The following is a 24,180-nucleotide window of genomic DNA, read 5'->3' as shown; positions in this document are numbered from 1 at the left end:
CTTTCAATTAAAATTGTATTTATACTATTGCAATTGTGAAAAAATGCTATGCCACCGCATTAATACAACACTAAATAGCAGGAACAAAAGTAGATTTTTTTTTATTTCTATACTACTGACATTTGCCATAATGTAGGAGTGTCTAGTGAATTGGGGGTCAAGGTCATATTCAAGCATTTCAAATGAAAGAAAATGTGCAGGTGTGTCTAATGGCCATAGTATATTAATTATTCCACAAGAGGGCCATAATTGCCCTTATATCGCTCACCCTATTAAATGGGCTGTGTGACCTAGTTTTTGACCACAGATGACCCATCTTGGAACTTTACAAAGAAATCAACAAACTAACCTTTCTACGACGACCAATATTCTGGATATCTGGATCACAACAGTAGCCTCTAAAGTGTAAACAAGGTTTTACCATATCAGGGCTGTGTGACCTAGTTTCTGAACACATTTGACCCATATTCAAATTTAACCTGGATTTCATCATAAAAACCTTTCTGATCAATTTTCAGTATATTTGGACTGGAACAGTAGCCCCTATAGTGCTTACAAGGTTTCCAATAACGCTATGTGGCCTAGTTTTTTACCCCAGGTAACCCATATTCGCACTTGACATAGAAATCATCGTAACAACTTTACTGACCGATTTCTAGGAAATTTGGTTCAAAATAGTAGCCTCTGGAAAGTTAGCAAGGGTTTTCCATATCTGGGCTGTATGATATAGGTTTTGACCCCAGTTTTATCAAAACAACCTTCATGACCAATTTACCGGATCACAATATTCAGATCACAGCAGTAGCCTTTAATATGTCAACAAGGTTTTTCTGTATTTTGGTTGTGACCTAGTTTTTGACCCCAGGTGACCAATATTCGAACTTTATCTCAAAACAACATTTCTGATTAATTTCAAGGATATTGAAACAAAAGCCACTAAAGTAACTCATCTATGCAATTACCTCGACAAGCATCCTGACAAATCCAAATTTAAAATCTGTATGTCACAACACAAGAAAGCAGGTCAAATGATATCAATTATATCAAAATAGGCCAATTAATACCAAAAATTCAATTCAGGATCAGAAATTACACCCCTTGACCAAATTTTAAGTATGTACATCAAAAAATTTGGGAGTAGGTCAAACGATATCATTAATATTAAAACTAGGTCAGTTGATATCAAGAAAGTAAGTCAAATGGTTTAAAAATATCAATAACAGCTCAACTGATATCAAAATTCAATTACGCACGTAAAACCGATACCAGGTTCAAAATAAATTAATTATGTCAATTAATATATAAAAGAAAAATTAAAATAAATCTCAACAAACGGTTTCATATCAGGACACTTGATACTGGTTATTCAGTTAAAAAGTGATTAAGATCTCTTGAAAAATGAAGGAGGTGTGCACGTCATAATTGTCCAGCCGCCTGCCTTCCAATATTCACCAATCAAACAACCAGAGATTTATCTTGGAAGTCTACATCAAACATTGTAAGTCATGGAGTAACTACTAAAATTATTGCAGAAGTTAACAGAATAAAGAGATCAACCAGAATTACATCAAGCACTAACCTTTAACAGTCAATATTGCATATGCCCTATCTTCATCCAAGCCATTTGTTATAATACATGTATATACTCCAGAATCTCGCACAATTGTTCCAGAAATTGTCAATGAATTATCCTGAAAGTTTTGTGTCATTCTTTGTTCGTTAGCTGACACACGTTTATCGTCCTTCTCCCAGTACACCTCCATGTGTGCAGCCTCGTCAAAATCTGTAGATCCTGAACACGTAAACTTAGCGTCGTATCCTGCTATAACTTCAAGATCTAGCGGATACTGCTCAATTCTCGTCTTTCCTTAAATAAACAATTCTACAAATGAAATATGTATATACTAGAATAAAACAAAATAATGCTAGACGTGCTTGCATATACCAGAACAAGGGTAATAAAACTGAAAACCTTAAAATAAACAAGAAAGGAATTGACAATAAACTTTCAGGAGCATCCCATGACTAAACAAAACATTCAACCATCAAATATTAAACTTTTTTGTCAAATAATAAAACAATATCTTAACTATAACTCTATTCCCTTTTCTTTTTGGCAAAAAAAGATAAATATCTTATGTCAGCTATCTTTTGCATAAATCCTGCTTATTAATCTAAGTACAATGAAACAACTGGTTACTAGAACTAATCAATTTCATAAAATAACAAGAGCACCGCTAGGCGGAGCATTATATTACCAAAAGTCTTGTTTTTTAGTAAGGATGAAGCACTTGTAAGACATTACATAAATTAAATAAAGTATGACCTCCTCCAAATAGCAATCCTCCTATAAAGTTTGAATATTGTGGGCCGAATAGAACTTAAGTTATGCTCTGGAAACTGTTTTCATTTTTGAGGTAATAGCGACCTTGAACTTTGAACTTATGACCCCAAAATCAATAGGGGTCTTCTACCGAATATGGATAATCATCATATGCTGTTTGAACATTAAGTTATGTTCTGGAAACTGTTTTCAGTTTTCAAGTAATAGTGACCTTGACCTTTGACCTTGTGACTCCAAAATCAATAGGGATCTTCCAACCAATATGGACAATCATCCTATGAAGTTTGAATAATGTAGGCCAAATGGAACTTAAATTATGCCCCAGAAATTGTTTTCAGTTTTAAAGTAATAGTGACCTTGACCTTTGACCTTGTGACCCCAAAATCAATAGTGGTCTTCTACCCAATATGGACAATAATCCTATGAAGTTTGAATATTGTGGGACAAATATACCTTAAGTTATGCACCGGAAATTGTTTTAGTTTTTAGGTAATAGTGACCTTGACCTTTGACCTTGTGACCGCAAAATCAATGGGGTCTTCTACCCAATATGGACAATCATTCTATGAAGTTTGAATATTATGAGCCACATAGAACTTAAGTTATGCTCCGGAAACTGTTTTCAGTTTTAAAGTAATAATGACCTTAACCTTTGATCTTGAGACCCCAAAATCAATAGAAGTCTTCTACCTAACATGGGCAATCATCTAATGAAGTTTAAACACTGTGGGCAAAACGGGACTTTAGTTATGCTCCGGAAACTGTTTTCAGTTTTAAGGTGATAGTGACCATGACCTTTGACCTTGTGACCCCAAAATCAATAGGGGTCTTCTACCTTAAATGGACAATCATCTTATGAAGTTTAAAAACTGTAGGCAAAATGGAACTTAAGTTATGCTCCGAGAACTGTTTCAGTTTTAAGGTGATAATCAACTTGACCTTTGACCCTGTGACCAAAAATCAATAGGGGTCTTCTACCTAATATTGACAATCATCCTATGAAGTTTGAACACTGTGGGTCAAACGGAACTTAAGTAATGCCCCGGAAACTGTTTTCAGTTTTAAGGTGATAGTGACCTTGACCTTTGACCTTGTGAACCCAAAATTAATAGGGGTCTTCTACCTAATATGGACAACCATCCTATGGTGTTTGAATATTGTGGGCCAAACGGAACTTAAGTTATGCTCCGTAAACCAAATTGCTAACAGACGGACGGACAGACGGACGTTCTCACAGGACAGTAATTATGTGGCTACTCTGTTGTTCTCTCTATTGTTCTTTTTAGCCACACAAAAGAAAATAGCCACATAAAAGCATTACGGAATGAATGACATCAAACAGAAAGAACAATTACCTATTGTCCCTCTAGCCACATAATTACTCTCCTGTGAGTGCGGACGGAAGGACGGATGGATAGACAGACGGACGGACGGATGGCAGGGAGTATAACATAATATGCCCGAAATTCTTTCGAGCATATAATAATTTTTTTTTCTAAATTTTATTATTTTCTCTGCATTCCATAAACTTCATATATTGCTGTAGGTATAGATATTAGGGGTATTAAGTTATTATTGTAAACTTACGTCTAATTTGAGTTTTACATGTTGATGATGTCACCTCACCGTAGATATTCTTTGCTCTACATCTATAGTCACCTGCATCAGCCATTACCACTTTCTGTAAAACATACAAAAATCTATTTTCAACAGAACAGATTTCAGTCATTGACACACTGTATGTTTGTTTGTTTGATTGGGATTTACATCACACTGACGCAGTAAAGGTCATGTGGCAATGTTCCAGCTTTACTGGTGGAGGATGACCTGAACGGAGCCACTGACGTTCTATAAGTTAAGCTGGATAGCTTCCTCACATGAAAGAATCCAAAGTACATGTCGGCATTTGAACCCACACTGTATGTTAATCTCTACTGAAGGAACATAAATCAAATCAACTTCCTTATAACGGACCATATATTGTCAGCATAACTATTTGAACATAGACAGTCATGCTGCAATCTTTAAATACAAGACAATGATTAAGGATCAGGTACAGTAAATTTAAATTTGAAACAGCATGTGATTTCACTTAGAAATATCTAACCCTTCCTCTGCTCAACCGATAAATGATTAAGCCTTTGCCAGCTGTATACAGCAAGGCCTACCTGCACAACCTTGCAGTATGACTGGTGACTGATCAACAACAAATATTCATCTTGATATCCCCAAAATTGTTAATAGACATTTCCAAAATTGAATCTGGACAGGTCCAAAAAAGTATCTTTCAGCTAATTAGATAAATAAAATTTGTATGATCATTGTAGACACAATAACTGGCATAAGAAACATTTAGAAAATACTATAATATATAATTGTTAAAGTAAAGCTACTAACTTATTTGGTATAACAATAAATACCTGAATATGTAGATTCCCGTTAGGCATAATTTGAAACCGTCCACCTGTAATAAGACTCTGATCTCTGTACCAGGTGACTGTAGGGTCAGGTTTACCTGTCACCAGGCAGTCTAGTGTAACAGATTTACTCTCAGCAACCTTGATCTGTGCAGGCGGAGGCTTGATTATAGTAGGCTTTTCAGCTGAAAATTTACATTTATATACATGTTACTAAAGCTATAAAATGTTACAAAAACATAGAGATGTTAATTAAGGTACTACGACCCTAATAGGCACTATAAGGAACTAAAAATTGACATCATAGGCCAGATATATACCTTAAAGTACGCCTGTATGCAAAATTTAAACAAAGTTTGCCGTACGGAAATCAAGTTATGGCCACTTTTCTGAACTCAAGCTAAGCTGTTATGTGGGACCTTTTTTTAGAAATGATGAATCTTTAAATAATCTGCAATAACATTCAAATGAAAAATGTTTTTCCATTAATTTTTGGTAAGAAACAAATAGTATCATTTAGCTAACAATTCACACACCAGTTTCCTACTTAGGGAGCCTTATTTAAAAAATCATTAAAATTTACCCAAATGAGTGCCTGTTTTCAAAGTTTCCCTAAATTTTTAAAGAAGTATATTGCTTGATCTTGTAAAATATGAAATACTTTTACCGTCTAGTTTTGATTTTATTACACTTTGAAAATATCAGCTACCATATTTATTACTAGATTTAGCATAATTTAGCCAATAAATACATATATAAACTAAAAAATCAAAATTAAACACTTTTTTCTTTCCAAATGGGACATGAGAGATACATAAATAATGTTTAAAGAAAAAAAGAAAGAAAAAAAAGTTGACCCTTCTTGGGATTGAACCCGCGGCCCTCATTTTCAATGTAGTTAACAGTAGTTCTAACCTATTTGAATACTCTTTAAAGCGGAGGTATAACAGCTCAACTGATATCAACATTCAATTACGCACGTAAAACCGATACCAGGTTCAAAATGAATTAATTATGACAATTAATATATAAAAGAAAAATTAAAATAAATCTCAACAAACGGTTTCATATCAGGACACTTGTTACTGGTTATTCAGTTAAAAAGTGATTAAGATCTCTTGAAAAATGAAGGAGGTGTGCACGTCATAATTGTCCAGCCGCCTGCCTTCCAATATTCACCAATCAAACAACCAGAGATTTATCTTGGAAGTCTACATCAAACATTGTAGGTCATGGAGTAACTACTAAAATTATTGCAGAAGTTAACAGAATAAAGAGATCAACCAGAATTACATCAAGCACTAACCTTTAACAGTCAATATTGCATATGCCCTATCTTCATCCAAGCCATTTGTTATAATACATGTATATACTCCAGAATCTCGCACAATTGTTCCAGAAATTGTCAATGAATTATCCTGAAAGTTTTGTGTCATTCTTTGTTCGTTAGCTGACACACGTTTATCGTCCTTCTCCCAGTACACCTCCATGTGTGCAGCCTCGTCAAAATCTGTAGATCCTGAACACGTAAACTTAGCGTCGTATCCTGCTATAACTTCAAGATCTAGCGGATACTGCTCAATTCTCGTCTTTCCTTAAATAAACAATTCTACAAATGAAATATGTATATACTAGAATAAAACAAAATAATGCTAGACGTGCTTGCATATACCAGAACAAGGGTAATAAAACTGAAAACCTTAAAATAAACAAGAAAGGAATTGACAATAAACTTTCAGGAGCATCCCATGACTAAACAAAACATTCAACCATCAAATATTAAACTTTTTTGTCAAATAATAAAACAATATCTTAACTATAACTCTATTCCCTTTTCTTTTTGGCAAAAAAGATAAATATCTTATGTCAGCTATCTTTTGCATAAATCCTGCTTATTATTCTAAGTACAATGAAACAACTGGTTACTAGAACTAATCAATTTCATAAAATAACAAGAGCACCGCTAGGCGGAGCATTATATGACCAAAAGTCTTGTTTTTTAGTAAGGATGAAGCACTTGTAAGACATTACATAAATTAAATAAAGTATAACCTCCTCCAAATAGCCATCCTCCTTTAAAGTTTGAATATTGTGGGCCGAATGGAACTAAAGTTATGCTCTGGAAACTGTTTTCATTTTTGAGGTAATAGCGACCTTGAACTTTGAACTTATGACCCCAAAATCAATAGGGGTCTTCTACCTAATATGGATAATCATCATATGCTGTTTGAACATTAAGTTATTTTTTGGAAACTGTTTTCAGTTTTCAAGTAATAGTGACCTTGACCTTTGACCTTGTGACTCCAAAATCAATAGGGATCTTCCAACCAATATGGACAATCATTCTATGAAGTTTGAATATTGTAGGCCAAATGGAACTTAAGTTATGCTCCAGAAACTGTTTTCAGTTTAAAAGTAATAGTGACCTTGACCTTTGACCTTGTGACCCCAAAATCAATAGTGGTCTTCTACCCAATATGGACAATACTCCTATGAAGTTTGAATATTGTGGGACAAATATACCTTAAGTTATGGACCGGAACTTGTTTTCAGTTTTTAGGTAATAGTGACCTTGACCTTTGACCTTGTGACCGCAAAATCAATGGGGGTCTTCTACCCAATATGGACAATCATTCTATGCAGTTTGAATATTATGGGCCACATAGAACTTAAGTTATGCTCCGGAAACTGTTTTCAGTTTTAAAGTAATAATGACCTTGACCTTCGACCTTGTGACCCCAAAATCAATAGGAGTCTTCTACCTAACATGGGCAATCATCTAATGAAGTTTAAACACTGTGGGCCAAACGGGACTTTAGTTATGCTCCGAAAACTATTTTCAGTTTTAAGGTGATAGTGACCATGACCTTTGACCTTGTGACCCCAAAATCAATAGGGGTCTTCTACCTAAAATGGACAATCATCTTATGAAGTTTAAAAACTGTGGGCAAAATGGAACTTAAGTTATGCTCCGAGAACTGTTTTCAGTTATAAGGTGATAGTCAACTTGACCTTTGACCCTGTGACCAAGAATCAATAGGGGTCTTCTACCTAATATTGACAATCATCCTATGAAGTTTGAACACTGTGGGTCAAACGGAACTTAAGTAATGCCCCGGAAACTGTTTTCAGTTTTCAGGTGATAGTGACCTTGACCTTTGACCTTGTGACCCCAAAATTAATAGGGGTCTTCTACCTAATATGGACAATCATCCTATGGTGTTTGAATATTGTGGGCCAAACGGAACTTAAGTTATGCTCCGTAAACCAAATTGCTAACAGACGGACGGACAGACGGACGTTCTCACAGGACAGTAATTATTTGGCTACTCTATTGTTCTCTCTATTGTTCTTTTTAGCCACATAAAAGCATTACGGAATGAATGACATCAAAGAGAAAGAACAGTTACCTATTGTCCCTCTAGCCACATAATTACTCTCCTGTGAGTGCGGACGGACGGACGGACGGATGGATAAACAGACGAACGGACGGATGGCAGGGAGTATAACATAATATGCCCAAAATTCTTTCGAGCATATAATAATTTTATTTCTAAATTTTATTATTTTCTCTGCATTCCATAAACTTCATATATTGCTGTAGGTATAGATATTAGGGGTATTAAGTTATTATTGTAAACTTACGTCTAATTTGAGTTTTACATGTTGATGATGTCACCTCACCGTAGATATTCTTTGCTCTACATCTATAGTCACCTGCATCAGCCATTACCACTTTCTGTAAAACATACAAAGATCTATTTTCAACAGAACATTTTTCAGTCATTGACACACTATATGTTTGTTTGTTTGATTGGGATTTACATCACACTGACGCAGTAAAGGTCATGTGGCAATGTTCCAGCTTTACTGGTGGAGGATGACCTGAACGGAGCCACTGACGTTCCATAAGCTAAGCTGGATAGCTTCCTCACATGAAAGAATCCAATGTACATGTCGGCATTCGAACCCACACTGTATGTTAATCTCTACTGAAGGAACATAAATCAAATCAACTTCCTTATAACGGACCATATATATGGTCAGCATAACTATTTGAACATAGATAGTCATGACACAATCTTTAAGTAAAAGACAATGATTAAGGATCAGGTACAGTAAATTTAAATTTGAAACAGCATGTGATTTCACTTAGAAATATCTAACCCTTCCTCTGCTCAACCCATAAATGATTAAGCCTTTGCCAGCAGTATACAGCAAGGCCTACCTGCACAACCTTGCAGTATGGCTCTATACTGTTGACTGATCGACTTCAAATGTTCATCTTGATATCCCCAAAATTGTTAATAGACATTTCCAAAATTGAATCTGGACAGGTCCAAAAAAGTATCTTTCAGCTAATTAGATAAATAAAATTTGTATGATTATTGTGGACACAAAAACTGATATAAGAAACATTTAGAAAATACTATACATAATTGTTATAGTAAAGCTTCTAACTTATTTGGTATAACAATAAATACCTGGATATGTAGAGTCCCGTTAGGCATAATTTGAAACCGTCCACCTGTAATTAGACTCTGATTTCTGTACCAGGTGACTGTAGGGTCAGGTTTACCTGTCACCAGGCAGTCTATTGTAACAGATTTACTCTCAGCAACCTTGATCTGTGCAGGAGGAGGCTTGATTATAGTAGGCTTTTCAGCTGAAAATTTACATTTATATATATCTTACTAAAGCTATAAAATGTTACAAAAACATAGACATGTTAATTAAGGTACTACGACCCTAATAGGCACTATAAGGAACTAAAAATTGACATCATAGGCCAGATATATACCTTAAAGTACGCCTGTATGCAAAATTTAAACAAAGTTTGCCGTACGGAAATCAAGTTATGGCCACTTTTCTGAACTCAAGCTAGGCTGTTATGTGGGACCTTTTTTTAGAAATGAGGAATCTTTAAATAATCTGCAATAACATTCAAATGAAAAATGTTTTTCCATTAATTTTTGGTAAGAAACAAATAGTATCATTTAGCTAACAATCCACACACCAGTTTCCTACTTAGGGAGCCTTATTTAAAAAATCATTAAAATTTACCCAAATGAGTGCCTGTTTTCAAAGTTTCCCTAAATTTTTAAAGAAGTATATTGCTTGATCTTGTAAAATATGAAATACTTTTACCGTCTAGTTTTGATTTTATTACACTTTGAAAATATCAGCTACCATATTTATTACTAGATTTAGCATAATTTAGCCAATAAATACATATATAAATTAAAAAATCAAAATTAAACACTTTTTTCTTTCCAAATGGGACATGAGAGATACATAAATAATGTTTAAAGAAAAAAAGAAAGAAAAAAAAGTTGACCCTTCTTGGGATTGAACCCGCGGCCCTCATTTTCAATGTAGTTAACAGTAGTTCTAACCTATTTGAATACTCTTTAAAGCGGAGGTAATGCATTAGGATGGTAATACCTTAAGATATAAATTTTCAATAGATTTTACAATAATTATGTTTCCATGACAAAGATAAAATGTGTATTGATAATTGGTGGTAACAACTCTACACTTCACATAAAAGAAATAAAGTACCATTAGTTTTTGTTTTGCTTAAAATTGTCATGTATATATAAAAGTACTGTGGAATCAGTTAAAATTATTTTAAAGAAAGGTTTTCTATAATCAATAGATTGGCCAAACAAGATGGATGAACCATTAGAAGCATCCTAAACATTCTAGAATATTTTATTTTATTTTAAACATTTATGGTGTGCTTCAAAACATAAGTTTAACCATTAAGTCAGTAAATATGACCAAGCCTTGTTTACAATAATAAGGCAACAAAATTTAGATTGAGCCCTTCCTTTAATACATGAGATATTCATTTTCATTTTTGATATTAACTTTATAAGCACATTCAGGTTGAATATAAACTTTGTCATATTAACATACCCTGTACATTGAGGTAATATATTGTGATATCAACTTACCCAGAACATTAAGGTAGACATCAGAAAAGATATATCCGTGTTTGTTACTGGCATTACATTGAATATTCATGTGATCTTCTAAAGTTAGATTTGTCAGGGTTATATTGTTAGCATCTTTCTTATAGAATCGGTTGTTGTTGTAGATACGTGGATCTCGTACACCCAGCTTGTTCTGTCCTGTTATCATGATAGAAATATTCCACAATTACATACTCTCTCTTTTAAACACTACAGCCATTTATTGTCTTGTGGGCAACTGTTATAACCTTATGTGTGAGTCAATTGTTTAGAGTCAACAACTTACGTCAGGTAAGAAAGTTTTATAGCAATCTTTTTCTGTAAGAATTCAGTCATTGCAAGAGTTCAGCATACAACATTGATCTTTAAATGCCAGAGATTTTTCATTTCTTAGCTTTTTTTGTATGATGCTATGCTATAGAGGACACATAAGTCATACAAAAATTTTAACAAAAAAGTATAAGAGCCCAAAGTCCAACATCTAATATATTGGGCAAACCAATTGTTTAAAAAAAAAGATAAAATGAATAAAAATTGTAAAATTTAAACATATAAAACTTTAGGTCAATTGCAAAACAAGTTTTTGCAGCTTATAATTATCGAGCTCTTGGCCAGAGTAGGTAGGGCTCGAACCCATGATCCCTGGGTTGAAAGGCACCTTAACCGCTAGGCCACTGCTCCAATTAAAAATGAGGGCCATGATGGCCCTGAAATCGCTCACCTGTATGTAGACACTCACCATGACAAGGCACAAGTAATATTGGAAACTATAAACAAGAGGGCCATGATGGCCCTGAGTCGCTCACCAGAAACAACTGGTTTCCAGAGTTGGAAATTATCCATTGTCAATATTTTCTGATATTTAATTTGAGTATAGAATATGTTTAAACAATAATTTAAAGAAATGCCATGACCTGGTGCATTAAAGCTTTAGCTTAAACGGCACCAATCCAATTAATATGAGCAAACTTGATAAAAGACTACCTAATAATGCTACAAAGTTTGGTGATCATCTATCAATTATTTCAGTAGGAAATGTTCAACAAAGGTTTTTCTATTTTTGGCTTTATAGGCATCTAAAACGGGCCAATCAATTAAATATAAGCAAACTTGATAAAAGCGTACCTAACAATGCTGCAGACAAAGTTTGGTGATCATACATCAATAGTTCTATAGATGTTTAAAGTTATTTCTATTTTTAGCTTTAGCGGCCCCTAAAAGGGGCCAATCAAATTAATATGATCAAAATTGATAAAAGACTACCCAAGAATGCTACAGACAAAATTTGGTGAACATTCATCAATTAGTTCTTTAGAAGAAGATGTTTAAAGGTTTTTTCTATTTTTAGCTCTAGAGACCCCTAAAAGGGGCCAATCAAATTAGTATGATCAATCTTGATAAAAGACTACGCAAGAATGCTACAGACAAAGTTTGGTGATCATCCATCAATTAGTTCTGTAAAAATAAACGTTTAAAGTTATTCCTATTTTTAGCTTTAGCGGCCCCTAAAAGGGGCCACTCACATTTATATGAGTACACTTGATATCAGACTACCCAAGAATGCGACAGACAAAGTTTGGTGATCATCCATCAATTAGTTCTGTAGAAGAAGACATTTAAAGGTTTTTTCTATTTTAGCCCTAGTGACCATAAAAGGGGCCAATCAAATTAATATGAGAAAATTTGATAAAAAAACTACCCAAGAATTTTAGAGACAAAGTTTGGTGATCGTCCATCAATTAGTTCTGTAAGAGAAGATGTCTAAAGGCTTTTCTATTTTTAGCCCTAGAGACCCCTTAAAGGGGCCAATCAAATATAATATGATCAATCTTGATAAAAGACTACCCAAGAATGCTACAGACAAAATTTGGTGATTATCCATCACTTAGTTCTGTAGTAGAAGATGTTTAAAGGTTTTTTCTATTTTTAGCTCTGTTGACCCCTAAAAGGGGCCAATTTATATGACATGAGCAAATTCAAGTGTGACTGTCACAAGGATGCTACAGGCCAAATTTGAAGTAAATCTGTCCAGCGGTTTCAGAGGAGAAGACGATTGTTGACGTATGACGACGGACGCCGGAGTATCCCCCTTTGATACTAATAGCTCACCCGGAGCCTTCGGCTCTGGTGAGCTAATAAAAGCGGATATAAAATCTAAACCTTAAACGTTCATTTCTGTATCTGAAATAGTGTATGTGTAAAAGCATTAGTTTTTAATATATACATATATAGAAAATCAATGATCCCCTGTGGCGGGACCAATTTTGGCCCAGGGCTTTTATTTTAACAAACTTGGTAGACACTGACACTAAAAGATATTTCATGCCTAGTATCTAAACTCTAGCTCTTTGTTTTTTTAAAAGAAGATTTGTTAAAGTTTTTTCTTTCAGTTGCCATGGCAACATGAGTTCAGCATGGAATAATATTCTTTGAACAATTTTTAAAGTCGATCACCAATTTAACATTCCTGTTAAATTTTGATAAAATTGGTATAGTGGTTTATGAGGAGATGTTTTAAAGTTAAAGTTTACAGAAGGATGGTCGGACGCCAGACGAAAAGCGATCAAAAAAGCACACCTTGTCACTTTGTGACAGGTGAGTTAATAAAATAGATTACTTGCATCAATGCATAAAAATTGAATAATTTTAATAATGCACATACTATCTTCAAGTGGTACACCATTAATGTACCAGGCATATTCAGGTTTAGGGTCACCATCAGCTTTACATATAAAGGTTGCCTTCTCATTAATACTGGCTTCAACATCGTGAGGTTCTTCCACCCAAAAAGGTGCCGCTGAAATAACATTACTAATAATGAGCTCTTTCATTCTTCTTAACCTCTATTTAACAACTTTCCATTATGCAATCAATGTAAATAACAACAAAACAAAAATGTTTTTTCACAATAGCATTAACTTCAATCGGTTCAATGTTTACAAGAAGACTGAAGCTGTCTTCACTCAACTAGAAAGTTAACTGTTAATTGCCCTTTGTACAAGAGCCACTGGCAAAGTTATAATATACTAAACGTTATCCCTGGATAAAATACTTTACTGAAATATGGACAGCCATAACATTTAAAGCATTAGTAGGCTGTCTATCTAGTGTATAATCAAAAGCTACAGTAGCCTCCTTATAATCCAATGAAATCCCATAACAGTCATAGTAATTTGAAGTCAACCTCCTCATTTTCTTCTGCATAGACCTAGGATGTTAAATCAATAAAGAAGTGGTGACTTATCTATCTTTACAAATTTAATAAAGACAAAAAGAAACTAACCTTCAATTCTGACATTAAAGGCTTTAGTTGCCATTTCTGTTGACGCGCTGTTTAGACCCATACATTCATACTGGCCAGCATCTGACTCACGTACGTCAGTGATGTGTAACTCTTGTCCAAAACTCTTAAACTTTGCTCTATCTGGAAATGTTCCCTCAAGTTTCTCCCAATATACTTCCGGTGTGGGACTATAAATGATTGAAAATTATCATTATCTTTTCCAGTAATTCTGAAATGCCATTACCACGTCTCTATAATTATATAACTATGATAAAAAATATCTTAATACAATTTATAAAAATGCCTGTGGAACAAGTTTATCTTATACAATTTATTGTATGGGATAAATAAATCTTTACATGCAAATTCTAGTGCTAGTGTTTGAGACAAGTTTAATGCATAAGTTTGAAGCGTCAAAAACATTCATGTACACAAAAAGCAAAAAAAAAAACAAAACAAAAAACAAACACAATCATATTTTCACACACAACATCTTTTCACTATTAAAAGGAAAGGAGGTGGTGTTTTGCAACGCTCCTTGGCAGGCTGCCACTAACATCTCATATAACTTCAGGAAAAAAGAAGAGGTGTCCATGACAATGCACACAGAAAGTAAGAAAATGGGCATAACTTGATAAACAGGTAACTCAGAGTTATAGGAACGTTACCCATGATGTTAGATAATCACAGATAACTAGTGTGTGAAGTTTCAATCCATTCCCAACTACTGACTTGCGCACAAAACTCAACCAGTGTGACAGCAACAGGGACACAGACATTGATGCCCTAAGGTGAGTAGAATAGCTCTACTATTTCTTTCAATAGTCGAGCTAAGAGACCGCTTCAGAAGATGTTATCATATTTGATCATTGTGTTATAGAGAAGAAAGTATCTTAAGTCATTCAAGATTTTATTTCAATCATTTATGTAGAATACTAATATAAATCACTGTGAATTTGATGTAATACATACTTCCCAGCAAAAATACATTTGAGCCTTAGAGTTCCACCTTTAAGAAAAAGCTGATCACTAGGTGATGTCCACAACTCTTTAGCAGGCAGCTTCTGTTCAGTAGCTGAAATTAAATCAATTTTATTTGATAAGTGAAACTTAACTTTTATTGTACCGATAAGCCGTATTTTGACAAAATAATCCCTTAACCTTTAAACTGCTTGTCACAAATTCAAAGCTGGACAAAAAGTTATTACACAAATTCAGCAGGTAAATTACTAAAATGTTACACATCAGTAAATAACCTTTTATAAAATATTCACCCCCTTGTGGGTATATAAAAAATGATTATCAATCAATTATTCATATCTAATTATCTAATTATATTGTACATTATATATAACAAATTAAAGCTGGTATACTCAAACAGTCGAATAATTTATTTATAGAAAATATCTATACATAATAACATACATTCAAATACTGTGACAACGTGTTCTGGACCAATGGCGTTGTCTCTCATGAAGAAGTTGATGGCAAAACAGGAGTAAGCTCTTCCCCCGATCATATCTGATCTCAACACATTTGTAAATCGGAGCCTGCCTGAAAAACAAAGTGTGGTTGTATATAGAATAATTGTCCTGCAAGTGCTGGCTGCAACAAGACTGGCATGTCATGCGTATTTGACCAGGTCAAATAACTCAGCCAAGCAGTATTATTCAAATGTGCAGTTGTATGTTGGCTCTTAATATTTTTACAATAAACATTCAAAAATAAAACAACACATTCATGTGTATATGACTTTTAAGTTAATTTCAACCATGACATTTCTTCCTTATAAGTTAAAATTTTCATTCATTTCATTACATCCCACACCATTCTATTACATCCAAAACCACTCCATAACACCTGACATCACTCAATTACACCCCACATCAACCCTCATCTACATTCACCATCACAATCTTCTACACCCCACATCACTCTACTACACCACTTTACTGTTCTCCCATCACCCCACATGACTTTAATATGTTCCTCTTTACTAAATACCAGTCAATAACACTCCATTCGACTCAACATCACTTTGTTTTACTTCACTTTACCCCCACCTTACATTAAATCACTCCACTAGAATCTACTCACTTAGATCATTCATAAACATTCATTTGTAATCTATTTTTATTCTGTAAACAAATTCAGCAGACTTACCTTCAATATCCATGCTAACTCGTTTATCAAAGTTGATAGCTTGCCATCTACCATCTGGTATTTTTGTCACCCAGTATAGAACTGCAGGTGGATAACTCTGAGGCGGTGTACATGGTAAAGTTAGATCATTCCCAGCATAAACTGTATGTGTCTGAAAAAATAAATTGAAATTAGTCGCATACTTACTTTACAATATTGACTTAATCAGGGGACATTTTGTAACATTTTAACTAAAATATGACAAATGCTGTGTCCCTATGTCATACTATACACACTATACCATTATGTTTACATAAATGGCAAATAATGGCATAAAGTACATGTAAGATCTGAAAGTGTAAATATGTTTCATTCTGACTCTCTAGGTGTTTCCAGTAAAATATTAAAACAATATTTTAAGAAAAACTTAAAGTATAAATCATACAGATGACGGCAAAAAAATGAACTGGAAGTCATATTTAACCATCGCTTGTGCAATTAATGCTTCACAGCCACTTTTACGGACCTATTATTAATTTGAAATTTATACGCATGCGTGACAAGATGGACGCAGTTTTTCGAATGTGAAGATTTTCATACTTTTAAATGGTTTTACTGGTGTTTTATTTGGTCGAATCTTGGATTAAAGTCTTGAAAAGTGTACCTTGGATGTTTTACAACGATGTCGGACTCACAAAATAACGCAAGTACCCCTATTTACGGTGTTGCAACTGAGAAGAGATATAATATGTTACGTTTCGAGGGACAGTTTGTCGCCTGTAATCAAACGCCCATTCGACATTCGAACAATGTTAAGAATGTAAAACGTAGTTATATGGATTCTTCAACAAGCCAAAACAGTACAGTTTCATTTTCTTCACTATCTATAGATGACAAATTATCTATAATGTGTTCTTAACTTGATAAGCTAGAGAAGGATGATGAAAAATTAATACAAATGTCTTCAAATTTGAACCAGACAATTATCAAGGTAGACAAAATTGGTCATGATATTGGCTGACATAAACTGTATATGAAGCAATTAGCATACCATACAATAGACCAGAGTGCGCGTTCGAGGCGAAATAACCTGATTTTCTACTGATTAGCGGATTCAACAAACGAGAATATATATACCGTTATGGCGGATTTCATGTCAGACCAATTAGACATTAATTTAACGGAAATGTGTGTCCAGAAAATTCATCATCTTGGTTCAATTAGTAGAGCAAGTGCACGTACACAGACACCAAGACGACCAGTCATCATTGCTTTCCGCGAATATCGAGACACTGAGTATATTTTGGAAAATGTCTAAAATTTATACGGCACGAGATTCGGAAATGACCGAGACTATCCGAAAAAAATTGCAGTTGCACGCAAAAAACTATTTGACTTTCAGCACATGAATTTCTCAAAAATAAAGACAAGTGTAATATACAATACCCGGCTAAATTAATTGTAAACGGAAAACTTTTGAGAGATGAATTTCCCGAGAGAAATGTTCAACGAAACAGCTGAGCACAGCGTATATATCCGTTCAACTGTGATAGATTCTCAATCGCACACTTTAGCAACGCAACCTGTTAACCTGGACATAACCAATAACTCTCTTAATTTAGTGAAACAGACATATCTCCCCCTATCGTGCATTATCCGTTACAATGACATGGCGGTCCAGTACAAACGACGGTAAATGTAGGCGCCGGGAACCACAATCATAATTTACATGTTAACAAGTCCACGCTGTTTACAAACACCACGTACATACAGTCAGGTGACAAAAACGAATATTCAGTCCAATGAGCAATCAAATCGAGTTTTAACGAGCATTGATGGTTCTTCGCCGACCAATAGCAATACTCGGCAATTTTCGGGAATGTCCGGAGACAACCGTAACAGTGATCATCAGCAGAGCATGAAAAGTGACCATTCCACTAATTCAAACTATCAATAGGATGACGGGGAGAAACAGACTTTTAACTTAAACTGTGTCTTATTTAATATTCAAGGTTTGATAACGCGAAATGTAAATAAACTCGATCATAATGAGATTATGGAATATTTTAGAAAAAAAGATTTACTATTTTTCACAGAAACATGTCGAACGAGTTAGTAAATATGGAAGTCGAGGGTTTTTATATTCATGCACTCCACAGAACTAATTAACATTATAATGCTAAAAGGGACTCGGGTGGAATCTGTTGTTATATAAGAGATAATTTAAAAACAAACGTTTGTCTTTATCACAGTGACAGCGATGATATTTTTTGGTTGAAATTATCTTATGTATTTTTTGAGTGCAAGTTTGATTTATATCCATGCTTATGTTATATCATTCCTCAAGGCAGTAGCCGCGAGCATTTAACTCAAATCCCGGTTTATGATAGAATATTGGATGATATGGTTAAGATATCTGCAGAAACAAATGATAATTGTAGATATTGGTGCTGGGAGACATGATGGTAGGGTAGGCCGTTTAGATCATTTTATACAGTATGATGATTTAGATAAGCATGTTTATTTTTTGCCTGATGATTATGATACATATGTTATATTACCAAGATTAACTGAGGATAGTATTGTCAATAGAAATGGCCATGATCTGATTGATTTTTGTAAGCAAAGCGGTTTAAGGATTATGAATGGTCGAGCATGTAATGACCCGGGTAATTATACATATATAAGTCATACGGGTAAAAGTCTAGTAGATTATGTGCTCGCTAGTCCATCTATTTTGAATACCTTTTGTTATTTCAATGTCGGAATGCCTAACATATTGTCCGATCATTGTATAGTTAGTTTTAGTTTAAAATGAAATGATGTTCAAAATGTACCGCAAACGGATGATAAATGTGATAGTAAAAATCGTTTTACTTACAAATGGGACCCAAATAAAATTGATATGTATTGATTCAAATGTTGTTAAATTTTCTGAAATTATTGGAAACATTTGTACACCTTTGTTTGGAAAGCGTATTTTTGATAAGAGGGATATTAAACAAAATTCCGATAAACCATGGTTTGATGGCGAATGTTCAAGAAAACTGAAACATTTTTATAACAATGCTAACAATTACAATAAAAATAAAACGGTTTACAATCGTAACTTGATGGCTGATTCAAGAAAGAAAGGAATATAAAAACATGATTAGAGGCAAAAAATATTTACATAGAAAAGAAAATACTGATAAGTTTATACAGTCAGGATTTGAAAATGCAAAGCTTTATTGAAAGTTATTTAAGGCATCTTTATGTAATAATAGCTCTCCCAAAATAGGTGTAGATACATTTGCGAATTTTTTAGCGCAATTAATAACCCAGATAGCCATTTTATCAAGCTGATGATGATATTTTATATTTTAACGATATAATTCTCAATAACGAAATACAAGTTATGTTTGAAGAATTAGATGTAGAAATAACAATCTCAGAAATTATCAAGGCTATAAAGCAGTTAAAGTGAAGCACGGCAAGTGGACCGGATATGTTTTTCAAATAAATTTTATAAATGGTGCTGATCAATTAAAAAGTAACTTTCATGTGTTATTCAATAGTTGTTTAAGCAGGGGTTATTTTCCTGAGCAATGGTGTCAGGGTTTTGTTGTTCCAATCCATACGTCTGGTGATATAAATGAACCAGGAAATTACGGTGGAATCACATTACTGAGTACATTTGGCAAATTGTTTAGTCGAATTTTGAACAGCAGACTCGATAGTTAGGCTGAAAACTATTCTATATATGTTGAAGTTCAGGCAGGTTTTAGAAAAGGTATGGGTACAACTGATAATGTTTTTGTTCTTAATGGGTTGCTTAACCATTGTTTAAATAATAAGAAATATTAGTACTGTGCATTTATAGATTTTCAAAAAGCTTTCGATTTTGTTGTTAGGGATATATTGTGGTACAAACTTTTGCAATGTAGTGTAAGTGGAAATACATTAAATGTTATGAAGTCAATGTATAGTTATGTTAAGTCACAAATGAAATGTAACAATGAGTTAAGTGTTGCGTTTTACTGTAATTTAGGCGTTCGTCAAGGTGGAAGTCTCTCACCTTTTCTTTTTAGCATGTATTTAAATGATCTAGAGCAAACTTTAAATGATAGAGGTATAGAAGGTATTGATGTTGGAAGGATAAAGATAGGTCTTTTGATATACGCCGATGATATTATTCTTTTGTTTTATTAGAATATTCTAATAGATGGACATTAACAGTAAATACGAGAAAAACTAAAGTCATGGTGTCCAGAAAAGCACGAAGTTTACCTCATAATTTACGTTACTTGTATAATGATCAGGAATTAAAAAATGTATTACGTTTTAAATATTAAGGTGTTTTATTTACGTCAGGTGGTTCATATATTCAACATGATAAGTTCTTGGCTGAACAGGCTTTAAAAGCTATTTTCAAAATGAATTAATATTTATATAAATTTACAGATTTATTACCCAAACATACACTTGATTTATTTGATAAGTTAATTATGCCAATTTTAATGTATTCCTCAGAGGTATGGGGTTTTTATAAAGCCCCACATGTAGAAAGAACATTTTTAAGTTTTTGTAAAAGATTGTTAAGTCTTGTAGCATCTACCCGAAATGATTTTGTATATGGCGAGCTTTGTAGACAAAGTTTGATATCATAAAGAATGTTTAGTGTTATAAAATATTGGTGAAAATTATGTACATGTCCAGAATCAAAGTGTATTAGAAATATTTATTTGATGTTAAAGAATGACGCAGTTAACGAACCAAATGTATGGTTAAACCAAGGTGTTGAAAATAAAGAACTATGTTTATTGATATTAAAACAAAGGATAAAAGATATATGGCTGATTGATTTTAATAACAGATTAGAAGACTCGACAAGAGCACTGATTTTTAGAACAATAGTTAGTTTTAATTTTAGCAAATATCTAGATGTTATAAATATCTGTAAGTACAGAATAGCTTTAGCACGTTTACGCATGTCATCTCATACATTATCGGTAGAATCTGGAAGGTGGAGAAAACTAGAATGTGTTCCTTTTAATGAACGAATTTGTCATATATGTAATACATTAGAAGATGAATACCACTTTGTACTTGTATGTAAAATGTTTAAAGAACTTCGTACAAAATATATCAAGAGATACTATTGGAATCACCCTAGTAATTTTAAATTTATTACTCTTATGAATACAGAAAATGTAACAGATATTCGTAATTTAAGTATTTACACGTACGTATCCATGCTTTTATTAAACGTCAGCAAAGATCGATTCACTGTAGATTTGTCAATTTTACATGTACATATATCTATAACATAATGCTAGGTTAATGCTTACTAAGACAAAATTTTTGGTAAAAATAAATTGCTTTACATTATAAATATTATAACCCGCTTTTGATATTTAACCTTTCTGTCAAGGGTTAACTCATCAAAAATGAAAACGGTGACTCGATAAAATATATATAGATATATCTTTTTCATTTTATAAGACTACTTTAATCTTTTTGGTCAAACAAAATGCTTTATGTTTCATGCATAATATTGAGTACTTTGGTGATAACCTAGTCATAGATACCTTTAAAAATGGTTCCGTTGATGGAGACTCCTAATCTTTCTGTTTATAATGACGTTGTTATGTACAAATCACCATCATGTGCTCTATATGTTCGTTTTCGTTTTTCTATGGGCCATTTATGTGTTGGTGAATGTATCATATTTAGCGCTATGTATCATTTGTGGATAGCGCCCTTTCCAAGAAAGAGCAAAATCCTTAAATGATATCAACATATTATCTAGGAGCATCCAACCTCGTTAACCATATAAATATTATTTAGAAATTACATTATTCTGCCTCTCCCAAGCGAGATGTCATGTGAAACTACTCTTCGTTTAATATTGTTCCCTGAAGGTCTTTGGTTTGGTAATTTTATATGACAGTAATACAATGTCTTCATATGTTCATAACATACAATTGTACACATTGAATCAGCTTAAAGTGTATGAGCTACTTTCCCATTTACCAAAGAATTATTTCCCGTGAATACATATGCCATCTCGACTTCTTGTCACGTATTGCCATGTTTCTATTTTTTGTATGTATGTATATTGATGCTTTGTCAATGGCTCTTTTTAGGGCTTTAGTGCAAATAAAAGTTCTTCTTCTGCGAATATGACATATGAAGGGAAGAACAACTGTTATGTTTCTAGTGAAATAAATTTGAGGTTTGCAAATAATTTTTAAGCTTCATACACATACCTGTCTTGGTTCATATGCAAATTTTTTGAGTTTAGCTTTTCTCAGGTTGATCTTCACTGAAGCAGATATTCCATACCCATTGTCAGCAAAACACTGGAAGATACCTTCATCTTTATCTCCTGGCTTGTTAAACACGATTGTACCTTGATTTGGTAGTTGGACCACACGGTCTTCTTGACCACTGGGATTATAAACCACCCCGTTACGTCTCCATATATACCTGCAGGTATCAATATAATACTATTCATTATACTCATGCTCCCTGAGATATCATACTTTTTTTATGAAGAACAACTTAATGTAATAGTCATTTTTTTTGGCATCTTTCTAGATGCATCGGTACAAGAACACTAATGTATATTTCAAGTAACCCTTTTACAAAATTATTTCAACTACAATTATTTTATAATAGTATACTGTTTTATTAATAAAATTCCAGAAAAACAACAACACTATTTTGTTAATAAATCCTAGTTTTAATGTTCTGTTCATGTAGAAATTAAACTTAAATATGGACATAAAAGAACAAATTCGCGTGTTTGTAGAAATAATTTTGACTTACTTTGGTTTTGGTATACCATCAGCTATACACAATATCTCAACTGATTCTCCAGGTATATAATATATATCACGGTCTGTTGGCTGCACGTATATATTTGGTGGACGATTAACTGAAACAACAGAAGGTTACACATGAATACTATACAAAAAATAGACAAATATATTCAATGTGCTTAACAATATTTTGTTAATTATTATATTTCATAGGCTTTGATGACAGAAAAATGATGTACAGAGTCATACAGAAGACATTCATAAACAATACATACAATAAATTTCTGCATACAGTTAATTTTATTTAAAAAGCATGAAAACAAGTAAATGAAATAGATAACTTAATCTAGAAAATCTCAGTATCATCAATATTAAATTATTTGTCATTCATTTATAAGTACAGTATAATATTGTCAATACCCTTTGGAGAGAATCAATGACAGCTTTAATTTCACTTTTCACTTTAAATTTAAAAAAAAACTGGAAATAAATAAAAAAAGATAAAACTACCTGCAAATACTGTTGACAGGAACAGCAGATATATGGCGGTTCTTTGTAACATCTTTGCTATATATTCAAAAGAAAGTAAAAGTTGCTATGATAATGTAAGAAGTTTCAAAGAACAAAAATTTTGTTGGATAACAAGTGGAAATTGTTTATAAAAATGACATCCATGACAGCTATACCTTGCATATAAAATAGAGTTTATATTGAGAGCTGTGCCCAAGTATGTCTATAACAGCTATGATTTCACAACTAAGTGTCATCAATATGAAGTTTTCAGCAGTTTGCAGTTACTGAAATCATAAATTTCACAAGCATATATGCCACTGAGTTTTTCGTCTGGACACAAGAAAAATATGTTTTAGTTGAAGAATCAAATCAATATACAAGAGTGTACAGCAACTTAAGGCTTTCGTAAAATACCTTTGCAGGTTAGTAATTTCAAAACAATCATGTTCTGGTTAAATTCTATTAAACTGCAAAAGTATTACAACCTACAAGAATATTTAAACCATTTATGAAGTCCCTTTCTTAAAATCGGATATTCAAAACTCAGTCAGGAAATGACCGGTTTTACTTATAAGCGTCCTGAAGAAATTTAGTGTCCCGATGCATTTTTATTCAAATTTAAGCTATCAAAAGGGTTATATATGTACACCAGGATATCTACATGTATAACATCAATTATTATACCGGAGAAAGATTG

At 33.2% G+C, this 24,180-nt stretch overlaps 1 protein-coding gene across 1 annotated transcript in view; it reads right to left on the bottom strand.

The window, feature by feature from the left end:
- Nucleotides 1-24,180, bottom strand: part of LOC132758703 (neuroglian-like) — a 46,064-nt gene that overhangs the window by 3,235 nt on the left and 18,649 nt on the right. Inside the window, exons 2-16 of the mRNA XM_060750402.1 lie at nucleotides 23,481-23,537; nucleotides 22,978-23,086; nucleotides 22,416-22,635; nucleotides 16,186-16,336; nucleotides 15,448-15,576; nucleotides 14,995-15,097; nucleotides 14,023-14,210; nucleotides 13,402-13,536; nucleotides 10,722-10,898; nucleotides 9,246-9,427; nucleotides 8,407-8,500; nucleotides 6,068-6,355; nucleotides 4,765-4,946; nucleotides 3,932-4,025; nucleotides 1,580-1,867 (exon numbers count right to left, since the gene is read on the bottom strand). Of these exons, the coding sequence (XP_060606385.1) occupies nucleotides 1,580-1,867; nucleotides 3,932-4,025; nucleotides 4,765-4,946; nucleotides 6,068-6,355; nucleotides 8,407-8,500; nucleotides 9,246-9,427; nucleotides 10,722-10,898; nucleotides 13,402-13,536; nucleotides 14,023-14,210; nucleotides 14,995-15,097; nucleotides 15,448-15,576; nucleotides 16,186-16,336; nucleotides 22,416-22,635; nucleotides 22,978-23,086; nucleotides 23,481-23,532 (2,392 nt within the window). The 5' untranslated portion in view covers nucleotides 23,533-23,537. The remainder of the gene's footprint in view (nucleotides 1-1,579; nucleotides 1,868-3,931; nucleotides 4,026-4,764; nucleotides 4,947-6,067; nucleotides 6,356-8,406; nucleotides 8,501-9,245; nucleotides 9,428-10,721; nucleotides 10,899-13,401; nucleotides 13,537-14,022; nucleotides 14,211-14,994; nucleotides 15,098-15,447; nucleotides 15,577-16,185; nucleotides 16,337-22,415; nucleotides 22,636-22,977; nucleotides 23,087-23,480; nucleotides 23,538-24,180) is intronic.

The sequence above is a fragment of the Ruditapes philippinarum genome, unplaced genomic scaffold, assembly GCF_026571515.1.
Source record: "Ruditapes philippinarum isolate M1 unplaced genomic scaffold, ASM2657151v2 ctg1650_1_1_1_1, whole genome shotgun sequence".
Taxonomy (NCBI): Eukaryota; Metazoa; Mollusca; class Bivalvia; order Venerida; family Veneridae; genus Ruditapes; species Ruditapes philippinarum.
Note: the sequence above shows the minus strand (reverse complement) of the source record. Positions and strands in the feature narration are given on the sequence as shown.